General features: G+C 36.3%; 2 protein-coding genes across 3 annotated transcripts in view; one reads left to right on the forward strand and one right to left on the reverse strand.

Annotated features, from left to right (window-relative positions):
* Positions 1–1,840, forward strand: part of pde9aa (phosphodiesterase 9aa) — a 36,024-nt gene extending 34,184 nt beyond the window's left edge. Inside the window, exons 15-19 of one of the 2 annotated variants that reach the window (XM_046845335.1) lie at positions 267–371; positions 543–671; positions 793–888; positions 973–1,024; positions 1,587–1,840. In XM_046845335.1, coding sequence (XP_046701291.1) covers positions 267–371; positions 543–671; positions 793–888; positions 973–1,023 — 381 coding nt within the window. In that variant the 3' untranslated portion in view covers position 1,024; positions 1,587–1,840. The remainder of the gene's footprint in view (positions 1–266; positions 372–542; positions 672–792; positions 889–972; positions 1,025–1,586) is intronic. The other variant, XM_046845336.1, reaches the window with a different exon arrangement.
* Positions 1,841–2,960: 1,120 nt separating this feature from the next.
* wdr4 (WD repeat domain 4) lies at positions 2,961–12,811 on the reverse strand. Its single transcript, XM_046845337.1, has 11 exons — positions 12,696–12,811; positions 10,540–10,605; positions 10,092–10,238; positions 9,853–10,009; positions 7,784–7,896; positions 7,498–7,558; positions 6,823–6,927; positions 6,426–6,496; positions 4,907–5,093; positions 4,497–4,566; positions 2,961–3,295 (listed from the first exon to the last, which is right to left on the reverse strand). Exons 1-11 carry the CDS (start codon positions 12,776–12,778, stop codon positions 3,126–3,128), a joined length of 1,230 nt encoding a protein of 409 aa, XP_046701293.1. The 5' UTR covers positions 12,779–12,811; the 3' UTR covers positions 2,961–3,125.
* Between the last annotated feature and the right edge of the window lie 207 nt (positions 12,812–13,018).

Here is a 13,018-nt window from a genome sequence, read left to right on the forward strand (position 1 = left end):
ACTCCTTGTAAAATAGTACTGAATTTATAAAAATAAAAATAAAAACAATTAAAAACGTACTGAATTACGAAAATCTGCAAAACGAAAAAAATTTTATAGATTTTTGCTGATCGTTCCAGGAGATTATTTTGCAAAACCGATGAAAGGTTCGACCTGTAATTCCGACCTTATGTCTGGGATCGTCTTTGGATCTTCTGTCACACTGAGGAATATATGTGAATGGTCCCAGTTAGAGAATGACTGGCAGTTGTTTCTGTGCCTGTTAGTTGAAGATGGTGCTGATCAAATGCTGTGACATCTCTAATGAGGTTCGGCCAATGGAGGTGGCCGAGCCATGGGTGGATTGCCTGCTTGAGGAGTACTTCATGCAGGTGATTGGGGAAAAAAAATGTCCTCTATCCATTAAGAAGCTGTAGTGTTTGTTCTGATGCTAGTATATTCCTTATTAGGGCATTATTGAACATACTGAACTTTTGAATTCTCATTCTTGGTGTTTTGCATTTGAAAACTGAAAAAATTGCTCTCTGAAAATCCTCATACAGAGTGACAGGGAGAAGGCAGAAGGCTTACCTGTGGCTCCCTTCATGGACAGAGAAAAGGTCACTAAGCCCACGGCTCAAATCGGCTTCATTAAGTTTGTCCTCATTCCCATGTTCGAGACAGTGATGAAGGTGAGTAGATGATCAGAGTGATTTTTATGAAGCGCTCTTATACCGATTCCTCTTATCGAGCATCGCTTTATCGAACTGATCTTAGTGCGTAGTAATGCCCTTATCTCTCTGGGTGTTCCAGCTGTTCCCTCAGATTGAGGAGGTGATGGTTCAGCCACTCAGAGAATCACGAGACAGATACGAAGAACTCAAACAGATTGATGACGCCATGAACGAGGTCTGGCCTTTTTGAAATGCTGTATTGTGCTCAATAAATCCCTTCTGTTGTGATATGTCGCTCATCTTCACTCTTTCTTTACAGGTACAGAAGAAGAAGACGGAGAACCTGACCATGGGAGGGAAAAAGAAATGAGGTAAGTGTTCAGCAGCGGTGGTGAACTTAATCCCAGCAAATCTATATTGAAAGCTGATTTATGAATGAGTTTTAGACACTTTAATTTGTTCTGACAGGCGTGAAAGCAGTCATATTTACAGCTGAGGGAAAACATTTGCATCATTTCAAGTTTCTGAAGAAAAGGGGAAACAGTCTATTTTACAATGTTATCTATAAATATACAAAGATTCCAAGGTGATCAAATGATATATAATATATAGTCATATATTATCTAAACTTTAACCAATATATCTGAAGAAAATGGTCCCAAAGAATAAGCAGGGGGGGAAATCTCCAGATATGAATCGCAGACAACAAACGACAATAAGAACGAGGGGGAAATTGTTTGAACAGAATATTAAAAGATGAACAAGTACACAACAGCTGTTGTACAAACATTAAATAAACACGCTGTAAACTTGTATAAGAGCAATGAAAACACTTTCTGTTTATGGGAGAAAAAAAGGAACTACTTTGTGTCAGCACCGTTTTGATTATTTGTGTTTTTATAAATGACCTTATGAGCATTTGTGTATTTTCAGTGTGGACTTCCTGCTGATTCTAAATCCAGATCCTGAATGTACAGTAATGTGACAAGCTGGAAAACCTCCCCGACAATCCAAAGCCTCTTTCAGGGAATGTAAACACACACAAAAAACACCTGACTTTATTCTATAGATTTTATTTGCCTTGTTATTATTTGGTTATATATAAATATATATATGACATTATTCAGACTGTACAGATTTTTAGTAATTTTTGTCCTTTATTACAAAAATAAAGAGTTTTAAGTATAGGTTCCGAGTCACATGATGCTTTCAGGTAATTCTTTATGTCTAACACATCTGATCATCTACCAAGGGTTTGAATCAAAATCACCTCAGTCAAGACCAAGAAATGAGAACAATTTCACAGAAAAGGATTGTGTCTACTTAAAATTGTCCAAATCTTTACATTATTAAAGACAAAGATGTCAAAATCGCTGACACAAAGAAACATCAGCAGTAGCTACAATACATCTGCCATCATTAGCAATGAGAATTAGTTTTTTTTAGAAGATAGTTTTTCCTTGTAAAAATTGGCACCAGGTAACATTAAGAACACAAGTTTGCGATTACTTATGAGGCTCAAATTTTTTTTTTCTTCGTCCCAACCAAATCCTGCCAACATTTGATGTTGGCTGAAGAAAATGAGGCTTGCAAATTCACAGTTCAAAGTTCACCAAGTTAAAGTCAGCTGCACCTTTTGAACAAATACGCATGTCCTTTCCTCTTCAGTGAACTGGTTTTCCTGATGGTTGGATTTTATTTGCATTCACTGCACTCCGGAACAGATTTTTTTGCAACTTTAGTTTTGAAAAAAAAAAAAAATTATATGACAAATATTTAAGAAACATTAATGACACTGAAAACAATCATCAACAATCATCTTTTTTTTTTTTTAAGATATTCAAAAGTGATGAAATACAATGGTCATGATTTGGATTCAAAAGAAGCTGAAATGGAAAAAAAAACCATATATAACCCTATTTTGTCACATAAGTTTCCTGTTTTGTAAGTCACTACATAACCTACTGAAATTTCACAAGTAGCGAGTGTGGGGTTTTAATGAATCGCGTAGGCACTACAACGATGAAAATAAGGTTATGTCATCCAGCTCTTTTGGTCTGTTTTATAACAGGTGTGCAGTGACATCATACTGAACAACACAATGTAGCTGAACCAGAACATGCAAAGCTGGCAAGACTGGGAGCTTTCTCACTAGCTCCACCTGCTGGATACAAATGTTCAGACGTTATTTAAACGTCAATGACTTTCAGAGATTGTATATTTAATCCATATTTTAAACAAATTGTAATACAATCTGCAGTGTTGAATTCTGCCTCGGGGCAAAAAAATTGCATTCGGTAAAAGAAAGAAAGAAACAAAAACAAAACATTTATTTTAAATAATCTTTGCACATTTTTCCAAAATATAAGAGGATGAAATCTGAATGAAGAGGATTGTCCACCAAAACACTGTCTTATAAAAACAGAAATTCTAGCTGTCTGAGCTCTGTTTCTGAGCTCCGTCTCCGCTTTGTCATGCCTTGCTTTTTTTTGCTGCACCGTTCGATTGGCATGCTGCTCTCTTCTTTCCTCCCTGCTTGTTCTGCTGCTGCAGTCGTTCCTTCTTCTTCTCCAAATATGAAGCCATGTTGTCAAAGTTCACCTTGTAGAGGTGCTTGAAGCGACTCTCCATGCCGACGGAGTCTGGGAAGGAACAAAAGTATACTACTATATAAGTTTCTGTATCATAAATTAGTCTCTGAAATTGCACTTTGAGATTGTGAGGAAGTTTCACATTCAAAAGTTCGGCTCCTCTCAAGTTTAGTTCTTCTGTTGCGGCCTGGACTACAGTCAGAGCAGCTTATTAGATACTTCATGGATGTAAATTCAACAGCATTGTGCTTATATCTCTGTGAACTCGTCTATACAGTGTTCACAAGGTTGAAGTATATTTTATAGAACTGTATCTGCTTTAATGTGAATATTTGCACCAAGTTCAAATGTCTTAATGATTTTAAATCAGCATATATACACCAATAACCAGTTAGAAGCAGTTTACTGGTATAGAGATCATCATGATTAACCAGCAGTTTCCTTGAGTTTTTAAATTATAAAGGTAAAGAAACCGTGATATTAATAATTAATAAACCACAAAAGACTTATAGCAACAAAGTCAGTTACGTGTGAATTGATGCTTACTATATATTAAATCCATGCTGTAAATATAAGTGCAAATAAAGTTCCTAAAAAAGTTTATAGGACTATGGTGAGACCTGCGATGTTGTATGGATTAGAGACAGTGGCATTGAGTAAAAGACAGGAGGTGGAGCTGGAGGTAGCAGAGCTGAAGATGTTGATGTTTTTGTTGGGAGTGACGAGGATGGACAGGATTAGAAACGAGTTTAGTAGAGGGGAAAAATGTCACACAACTGAGTCACAGGCCTTTCTTCCAGTCTTTCACTGTACAATTCTTGTGTTTGTTTTGAGTTGCATATAAACAAAAGAAACATAAATGTCTCAAAAACCATAAAAGACGGTGCTTCCAAACTTTTAACAGGTGCTGTATGTTTCTCAAATTAGAAACTACACAAAAACTTATTAAACTCTGGCCTCCAGGTTGAAATAAAATCAACATTTGTTCAGAATTTTGCAAACAACCCACAAGTGTGTTGTTATTTGTGTGTAATTATGTTGGTGAATCATTATTCTATAGCTTATTTGGATTATCAATTCAAAACCCATATTACTATTATATCATGACATTGTATTAATCTCGCAAAAATGTAAAGGAACTTATGTAAAATAGGGAGATGGAAAACAGGCATGTTATAGGACAATGATAAATATAAAACAAAAACACAAAGTTTATGCCAGTTTTTGGGGAATTTCGCATAATGCAACTCACCTTTAAAGAGCTCCCACTGTGTGCGCAGTTTTTCTGATACCTTCTGCAGATCAGGGCTTTCTGACTCACTCTGCACCACACACACACACACACAGACACTGTTTTGAGGAAATTATTTTCAAGAATATTCCACTTTACAGCTGTTCACAAAAGAAATCTCTGACCTTCCACAGTAAAATGTCAAGCCTTTGCTAACATAGTAAAAAAAGATTTCAAATATGTGAAACAACCACCTACTGTTCCAAAATGTCATCTTTTTCAACGTGACTTGAATTTCCATTAGTAATGCCGGCAGAATAAATATCAAGCATTCTTTTTTCCATAATTGGAAAACCAGTTTCCAGGTTTTTCAGGTTTGTCATGGGAACTGATAGCTGATGGTGTGAGTGTTTTTATATACACACACATACCTGCCAGCACTTCTTTCTGTGTGTGTACAGAAGTACATTTGTGTCCTTGTTCTGTAGTAAGACCCAGAGTCGCCCCTGAGGGTCAAAGGTCATATCCCAGGGATTTTGAGGCAGATCGATTGTCTCAGTCGGAATTAAGAGCCTATCAGATCCTTCCTCCACTGCAAACAGCTGAATGGAGGGAAAACTTGAATGAAATTGGAACAAAAAAAAAAGAAAAACATTGTTATGATTAGAAGATGCACAACAAATCCTGTTAATCGGTCACTGACTGTGTATTCATGCACATTAATAATTTGATTACTAACCGATTTCAGCAGTTAAGGTAAATTAAACAGGTCATATTATCCTAAATCTGGGGTCCCCAGACTTTTCTACACGATAAACCAGTTTTGTTTTTCAAAACAGACCAGCTTTATTTCTAGCAGTTCAGAGTTTTTTCTCTCACAATTCCAACTTGTCTTTAGCCAGTCGGGCAGCGTCACCTCCTCTGTAGTGCCAGAAAGCTTCACACATTGAAAATAAAATGTGCTACAATCAATAAAATCACATGGTATTAAACTGAGCCTCTGAACCCTGGAGAGAACTCTGTCTAACAATAAGCTCTGGAGGAGACGGAACAAGACAGATGAAGCAGAGGAGCCTCGTTTACACACCAACAACTTCAAACTTCAGACACACAACATGGTTACTGGTGGAGGCACCAGAAATGTTGGATGTTAACGAAAAATAAAGTCCCAATTGTGAGAGAAAAAAATTCAGAATTTTGAGAACAAACATTGGAATTCGAGGAATCGTTTCAGCCCGAATTTATTGTGCACTTTGCCTTTTAATAAACACTATCCAAATCAAAATACGGCAACTTTCAAACTTTTTTTTTTTTATTTAGTGGAAACGGGCCTCCGTAGGATTCAGGTCAAAGAAAATGACAGAGATTTAAAGTTTGAAATCATTTAAAACTTATAACCCGTCTTATTCTCTCTTGTATATTTAGTTGCTCTTTAATAAATAAAGAAAAAAATACTTCTTAACCGATCGGTTGAATACTCAAATACTATAATAATAATCTATAGCTGCAGCCCTACAATAAATATTAGTGTCATATCTCGAGATTTTTTTCCCCCAGAACGTTCCTGAAGCAACTCTTCCAAAGCCAATGGTTGCAACCCAGTGGTTGGGGACCTCAAAATCATTAATTTAAGCAATTATTTAGGTCATTTTTTTTAATTTACAAATATTTACTTTTGATTAACAAAAAAAGGAACTACTGCATTACTACACAGATTTTATTATCCAAATACTAATGCTACTGACAGAAATCTGATTACTGAGTGCCACAGATCTGAAGTTCCCTATTAACTGATTACTCCATGCATTTAATTTAGCAAAAATCTGATTTACTTACCTATATTTTTGCTTATTTATATACAGATAAGAACGTGCTTTATTAGATTTAGCATATACATTTAGTTTTGCTAGACAGTATGTTCTGCGCTGGACAGAGTAAAGTGTAACACACCTCTCACACTGCACAGCTACATGGCGTCCATCCGGGGAGCTGATGATACGACTCACAGCAAACCTTTGTGGCTAAAAATCACAACAGGAGCAAGTCATATTGGAACATCTTTCATCAATGTAATTACATTTAATGCCGTGCTCATTAGCATACAGAAATTCTACACTAAAAGAAGCAAGAATATCGTGATTATCAATAATGTATTATTAAATTATACTTTGATAAATTTCTATTCAAAATCTTGTCTGTGTCCACACTCTAGTATTATATAGTGTTACATAGATCAAAATCTGAATTGCAAATAATTATAATCACTACTTAGAGACTTAGATCACTAATAAGTAGATGATTGATGTGCATGTTAATACCATTTCAAAATATAAAAACAAATCAAAACCTTATCGCTGTCTGTGTCAGAGCCCTGTGACATGCCCCACTGCTGCAGGCCGATGCTCTGTAACTGCCTGCCGGACTCGTAATGCCAAAGCTTCACTGTGCCATCCTGCCAATGCAAAAGAAAAAAAAATTATAAAATAAAAATACTAAAATAAGAATTATGTCTCATGTGCTGTTTGATTGTGGAATTGAACTTCTGATAAAAAGGTTGTAAGTTTTAAGGCCTTTCACTCTCAACTGCTCAGGTGTATAAATGGCATCTGTCAAACTCTGGAAGTGTAACGCTGATGAAGGTGTAATACAATATACTCTAGGTGTTCAAATACATGTGCAAGTGCAAGTATACACAGTATTTTAGATAGAACTTTCATGTTCTGTTCATATTAAAATGGCCATTTTACACTGTGTATTCAGTCATTCAATCTTTCTGGTCTTTCTAATTGCTTTATCCTGCTCAGGGTGGCAGTGGTTTCATAGACTGGACTGAAAACATAGGATACGCATAAACAAACCCTAAATGAGACACCCAGTACATCAGGGGACTTCATGCACACACATTTACTGCTTTTGTCTTAATTTCTAGAACATATTTTTTTCTAAATATGAAATCAAACAGGGATTTAATTCTCAGTGACATTTCCTTAATCACTTCTTTCACTATATACTTAAATCCTACCCCAGAGCCGGAAAGAAGCCACTCAGGATGTCCGTCTGGAACACACAGCACGCTGACAAACCTGAGAAAAACAAAAATCAAGAAAAGTGTAAAACCGAAGGAAAACACTTGTGCATTAGTGTGTTCATTAGCACTTTTTTCCTCGAGCCTTTTAACCTTTAACTAGAAATTAGCATAACACAAGGATAGTAAACAACAAAAACACATCTGAGAGGATTGTATTTTTTATTTAATGACATACATTAAACACAAAACTGAAAGAATTTTCAAATGAATATGTGCTTACTCTGAGTGCCCCAGACAGAAGGCCTGAATGTTGTATGAAGATTTGCTCAGGCTCACTCTGATCTTCTCATCTCTGTCTGCTGTGATGATGTACTTATCATCTGGAGACAAAGCCTTCAGGAGAGAAAGAAGACAAGGAAATCTTCAGGATAATGTCGGGTGCACTACAATTTCTGCTTTTCAACATTAAAGTGCATCGTGGGAGAGTTGTGAAAAGTACTTTCGTTCATAGTTTAAAACACTTGCGAATGTAACATGACATGGACAAAGTGCTATGTGTCTGGCTGTCACCAGTCACCCCAAAAAATGATATTATATACACATTTGTAATGCAACATGTGGTGTGTAAAGAAGTTGTAGTGTATGATTCAGCCTGTTACAAAGCAGAATGATGGCTTTCACCGCAAAGGTGTTTAGCAATCGACATCTGATTTTGGCTGCTCATAGGAAAGCGTCTGCTCGTCACTGTTGAACAGACGCCAAAGAAGTTTCTGCTTTTATTTACATTACAGGATTTTTTAAAGTTAATTAACAATTAAATAAATAGAACAAACTGGAATAAAATGCAACTTGTCACATTCCCAAGGAATAAAACAAAAAGCAATCTACAAACCAATACTGGAGACTCCTTTATTCCTCTCATAAAACCACAACAAATCAGTTCAAACATATTTTTTCATTATGTGTTAATGAAAGTGTATTGTCCCAATAGAAAAGAGAGTGGATTAGAACAAGTATATTAATATTAGAATGTTATTTGTCAGAAGTGTGAAAAATTAAACAGGCTTCTGTCAGTACTGTATTTGGAAATCAATAGTCTGCACTTATAGACAGAAAAAGGTTGAAGAACACATTTTACAAAAGCTATGTATTTTTTTTTTTTTTAGAGCTCCCGTGCCATGAGGCGCATTGGGCCTGATGGCTTATTTGTCGTTTCCGTTTTGGTTTGGCGTTGGGTTGCCAGCCCAACGCCCACCCTCCTCCTTTTGCAGCTGGGATTGGGACCATCCATTACAGAGTAATTTATCCCCATTTCCACAACTGAGCACCCAAGGGGGGGTTAAGGGCCTTGCTCAAGGGCCCAAGAGTGGCAGCTCGACCTGTCCAAGACTCGAACCCACAATCCCTGGATCCGAAGTCCAAAGCCTTAAACACTTGTCTACCTTCTCCCTTTATCAAAAGATCCTTACATTAAAGTTACGGCCTAGTAAACAGAAGGGGTACGATTTTAAGAAAATCTCTCAATACAGTTGTATATAGAGGAAGTATATTAAAATGTATACATAAACAGTTTCTCTAAACAAATAAGTAAATTGTTATAATGTCAAATCTATAAATCTGATTATTTAACAATCTTAATGCTATGTATACACAGGTTGTTACAAATTTCAGATCCTAGATATATACAACCCCAAAAACAAAAAATGTTAATAAAAAATGAATGATTTGCAAATCTAATAATCCCTCACTTAATTCACAACAGAACATAGAAAAACATGTACCAACTGAGGAAGATTAAAGTTAAAAAAAAAAAAAAGGTAATTTGCTCCTTGGGAAAAAAAAATTGGGACAGGGCAAAAAGAAGAGAAACCACTCTTCTTTTAACAACGGTCCATATAAATCTGGGAAGTAAGGAAACCAGTTACTGGCGTGTTGGGAAAGAATTGTTGTCCCATCTGACACGGGATTCTACAGAACAGTTTTCCACTTTGCCTCAGTCTATTTAATATGAACTTTGACCCAGAGAAGACAGCAGCGTTTCTAGATCATATTCACATATAGCTTCTTCTCAACATGATAGAGCTTCAACCTGCATTTGTGGATCACATGGTGAATTGTGTTCACAGACAATGATTTCTGGAAGTGTTTGATTTCTGAAGTCATGCAGTGATTTCAATTACAGAATTAAACCTGAAGGCCAGAAAATCACAGACATTCAATATCGATAGTGTTTCTTTTAGTATTTTTCCCATTTCTTCGCCCCGTCCCAACTTTTTTAACAACACAAGTTCATAGAATTTGATTTTTACAATCTGTATGATGATTAATTATAACAATAAAAACACTTACAATGGCCTGTAGCATGGAAAGATGACCCAGCTTCAGCTCACCCGGTTTCTGAGGCTCCAAAACAGAGAATGAATATGCATCTCCAGATTTATCCGCCACAAGCAGCTCGTCCTCGGCCCGAGTGAACACCAGAGAAGTACACCTGCGTACCACCCACCTGAAGAGAAGAAAAAATCAGTATTCACTGTAAAACCGACCTTTCTGGTCACATGACCTTTATACAGAATACCTGCACAGACCTTGTGCTGATGCACTGCCATGACGGCTCGGTGCGAAACAAAATCAGTCTTTTGTTGTCATCCGTCAGAGCAACATAACGTCCTGACGGTGACAAGGCAAGGGCGAGAATCAGGTCACTTCCTTTCTCCTGAGAACCTCCACCATCACTGTGAAGAAAGAAACACTAAGTGTGAACATTAACACAATTCAGCTCAAGCTACTTTCCATTTAATTAAGTTTTACATTATACACAATATCTATCGAAGTAATCTTGCTGTGTTTTTGATTATTCCTGAAAAAAATCAACGATTTTCTTTATTAAATTATCATGTAAAAGAGTCGAAAACAAACAGGATGTTAAACTGCACTATACTATAGTACACTATACTTCTAATAATTATGTCAGAGTTCACTAAATATTGGCACCTCAATATAAAATTAATAATAGAAACAAGAATTTTCGGTTACCATTTGTCAGTGTCGGATTCCTCTGGTTTCTGTTCTGCCTTGGTGCAGTCAAACACAAACGGTTCCCTTTAATAAAGGACACAAAATTACTTTCATAGAAAAGCCAAAAAATAATCCAGCATGCTGTTTAATGTAAAAGAAAATAACTACAAGTTTGACTATTTTTAAAATCCTGGTTTCTGCTTGGACTCAGAACTGAAACACCTGACTGAACTCTGATCTGAACTGTTAACATCTTCATCAGGTATGCAGATGACACCACCATGGTCAACAAAAGATCAACAAAAATGATGACTCGGACACATCCTGACCCTCAAAGCCATGAAAACTCAACAGCTCCCAGAAATCAAAACAGCAAGAGACAATTCCCTGTCTACATCCATGAAACTGAAATAGACCAGGTCTCCAGCTTTAAGTTCTTGGGATTCCACATCTCTGAGGATCTGTCCTGGCACCAGAACACTTCAGCTCTAGAAGGAATGTGCAACAGCATCTATTCTTCTTGATGAGACTTCATATATATATAATCTGTATATACACTGTGTATAATTCTTATACATATGAACATACAATGTACACAGGGGCGTAGCCATCATTTCAAAAGTGTGTGTGTGTGTGGGGGGGACGAAATGTCTTATGTTACCTGTTTTGTTTTTTTGTTTTTCCAGTTAACCCTTGCGTAATTGACAGGTTTTATTTTTAATCATAATTTTTTTGCTTTATATGCTTTATGATTATATAAGATTATAAAACAGAAAGAAAGAAAGAAATCAGCTTACCACTGGGACAGTACCCTTAAAAGGACATCTTTGTACCTTATTTACCCCAAAAATGTATAGTTGTACATTAAGGTACACATTGGTACTCTAAGGTAGTAATGTGTACCTTTTTGAGTACAAAGATGTCCTTATAATGGTACTAAGAGTATATTGTTTATATATTTCAAATTGTATTTTGTGTACGCACAGTACATGGCACACAGTAATGGATACTTGCACATTCAAATAATACGTCATTTTGTTCTATTCTACAGTCCATATTTCAGGAATAAAACAAGTCATTCAAAACAAACTATTGAAAGAAAATATGTATTTAACTCAACATGTCAAGACCCGATATCAATTATACAATGAGATGAAATAAACATTTAGTGTCACTTATTTTAAGCTTCCTGGCTGGTTTGTTTAAAAGTAGTAGCTTTTTACACAGTGTTAAAGCTAACATATATCACAATATATAAAGCTACTTAAAACCCCCATTCACCGGACTACATTACCCATCATCCTTTGCACTCCGTCCTCCACCATGTTTGTTTCCCGTCTTCACCTGTATGTTCACCCGAACTCTATTTATACTCATCACCACTGTCTTCACTCATAGTCGGTTATCGTCTTTACTACGTTGTATGTATGTGTGATTTACCTGCTCCTTATTATTAAAATCACATCTTTAATATTACTATTCGTGTCCTCGTCTCTCCGTGTACATACCGTGACACACATTTTCTTATTTGAAGGGTTTTGATAACACACTTGTTAAAACAAAAGACGTTATAAAGAGTTTAAGGAAAATACCTTTAAAACTTGCTAATTATTCAACAAGAGCAACAGGCAGAGTTAATAAACATTGTCCAACACAATTCGGATACCATATGCCAACTTACACTGCTTGACTTTTTTGTAAAAAAAAAAAAGGAGTAAATCGTTTTTTGCCGTTTTGAGCTCATCGGAACCGAATGTTGGACCGCGGATGCGACTCGAGCTACAGTACTGGGACGTGCTATGATGACGTGACAAGTGACTGATTGCTATGGATACGTGAACGTCATGTATAAACTATCTTATCTCTTTGAATTTTAAATCGCTCTGCATTTATATACATTGCTCCATTAAAACCTCAACATGTCGTGAACACAATTCTCCACTAAAAAGTGTGGGGGACGAATTTACTTTTTATAAAAAGTCGGGGGACATGTCCCCCGCGTAATCTACGCCCCTGAATATACATAACTCATATCTCATGTCAAAATCAGTCCTGATCATCACCAGGAGGAAGATGAAACCTAATTTATTTCCGACTTGCATAAGTAGATTTTAGGTTCATATTTACACTTTACCCTGAGACTCATATCTGAGACACAATCTGAACAATCAGACCTGTTTTCTTTGATATCCACAGCTAGTAAATAATGTGAGCTGCTCATCACCAGCCATTCTCCCGCACAGCACACAGCAGCCATGATCGCTACTTACTCACGTGGTAAGAGCCGGTCGCATATTTAATACGTCATCCATATGGACTGCGCTGTGATTGGTCAATGATCTTTATCGCTACACTGCTCATTTAATAATAGAATTCATAAACTGAACACTGACAAACATAAAACTATATAACAACTAAGAAAATCGTATGTTTGTGATAAGAATCGAATACAACTGAATAGTCAAACGGAGGAATCATTCGAGATAAATTGCAGGAT

Source organism: Silurus meridionalis, chromosome 3 (genome assembly GCF_014805685.1).
Source record: "Silurus meridionalis isolate SWU-2019-XX chromosome 3, ASM1480568v1, whole genome shotgun sequence".
Classification (NCBI taxonomy): Eukaryota; Metazoa; Chordata; class Actinopteri; order Siluriformes; family Siluridae; genus Silurus; species Silurus meridionalis.

Coding starts and splice junctions, on each gene's coding strand:
- wdr4 (XM_046845337.1), bottom strand. CDS start 12,778: ATGGCTGCTGTGTGCTGTGCGGGAGAATGGCTGGTGATGAGCAGCTCA. Junction 10,010..10,091: donor TGGCAGTGCATCAGCACAAG/GTCTGTGCAGGT, acceptor TCTTCTCTTCAG/GTGGGTGGTACGCAGGTGTA. Junction 5,094..6,425: donor GTAGCTGTGCAGTGTGAGAG/GTGTGTTACACT, acceptor ATTTCATTCAAG/TTTTCCCTCCATTCAGCTGT.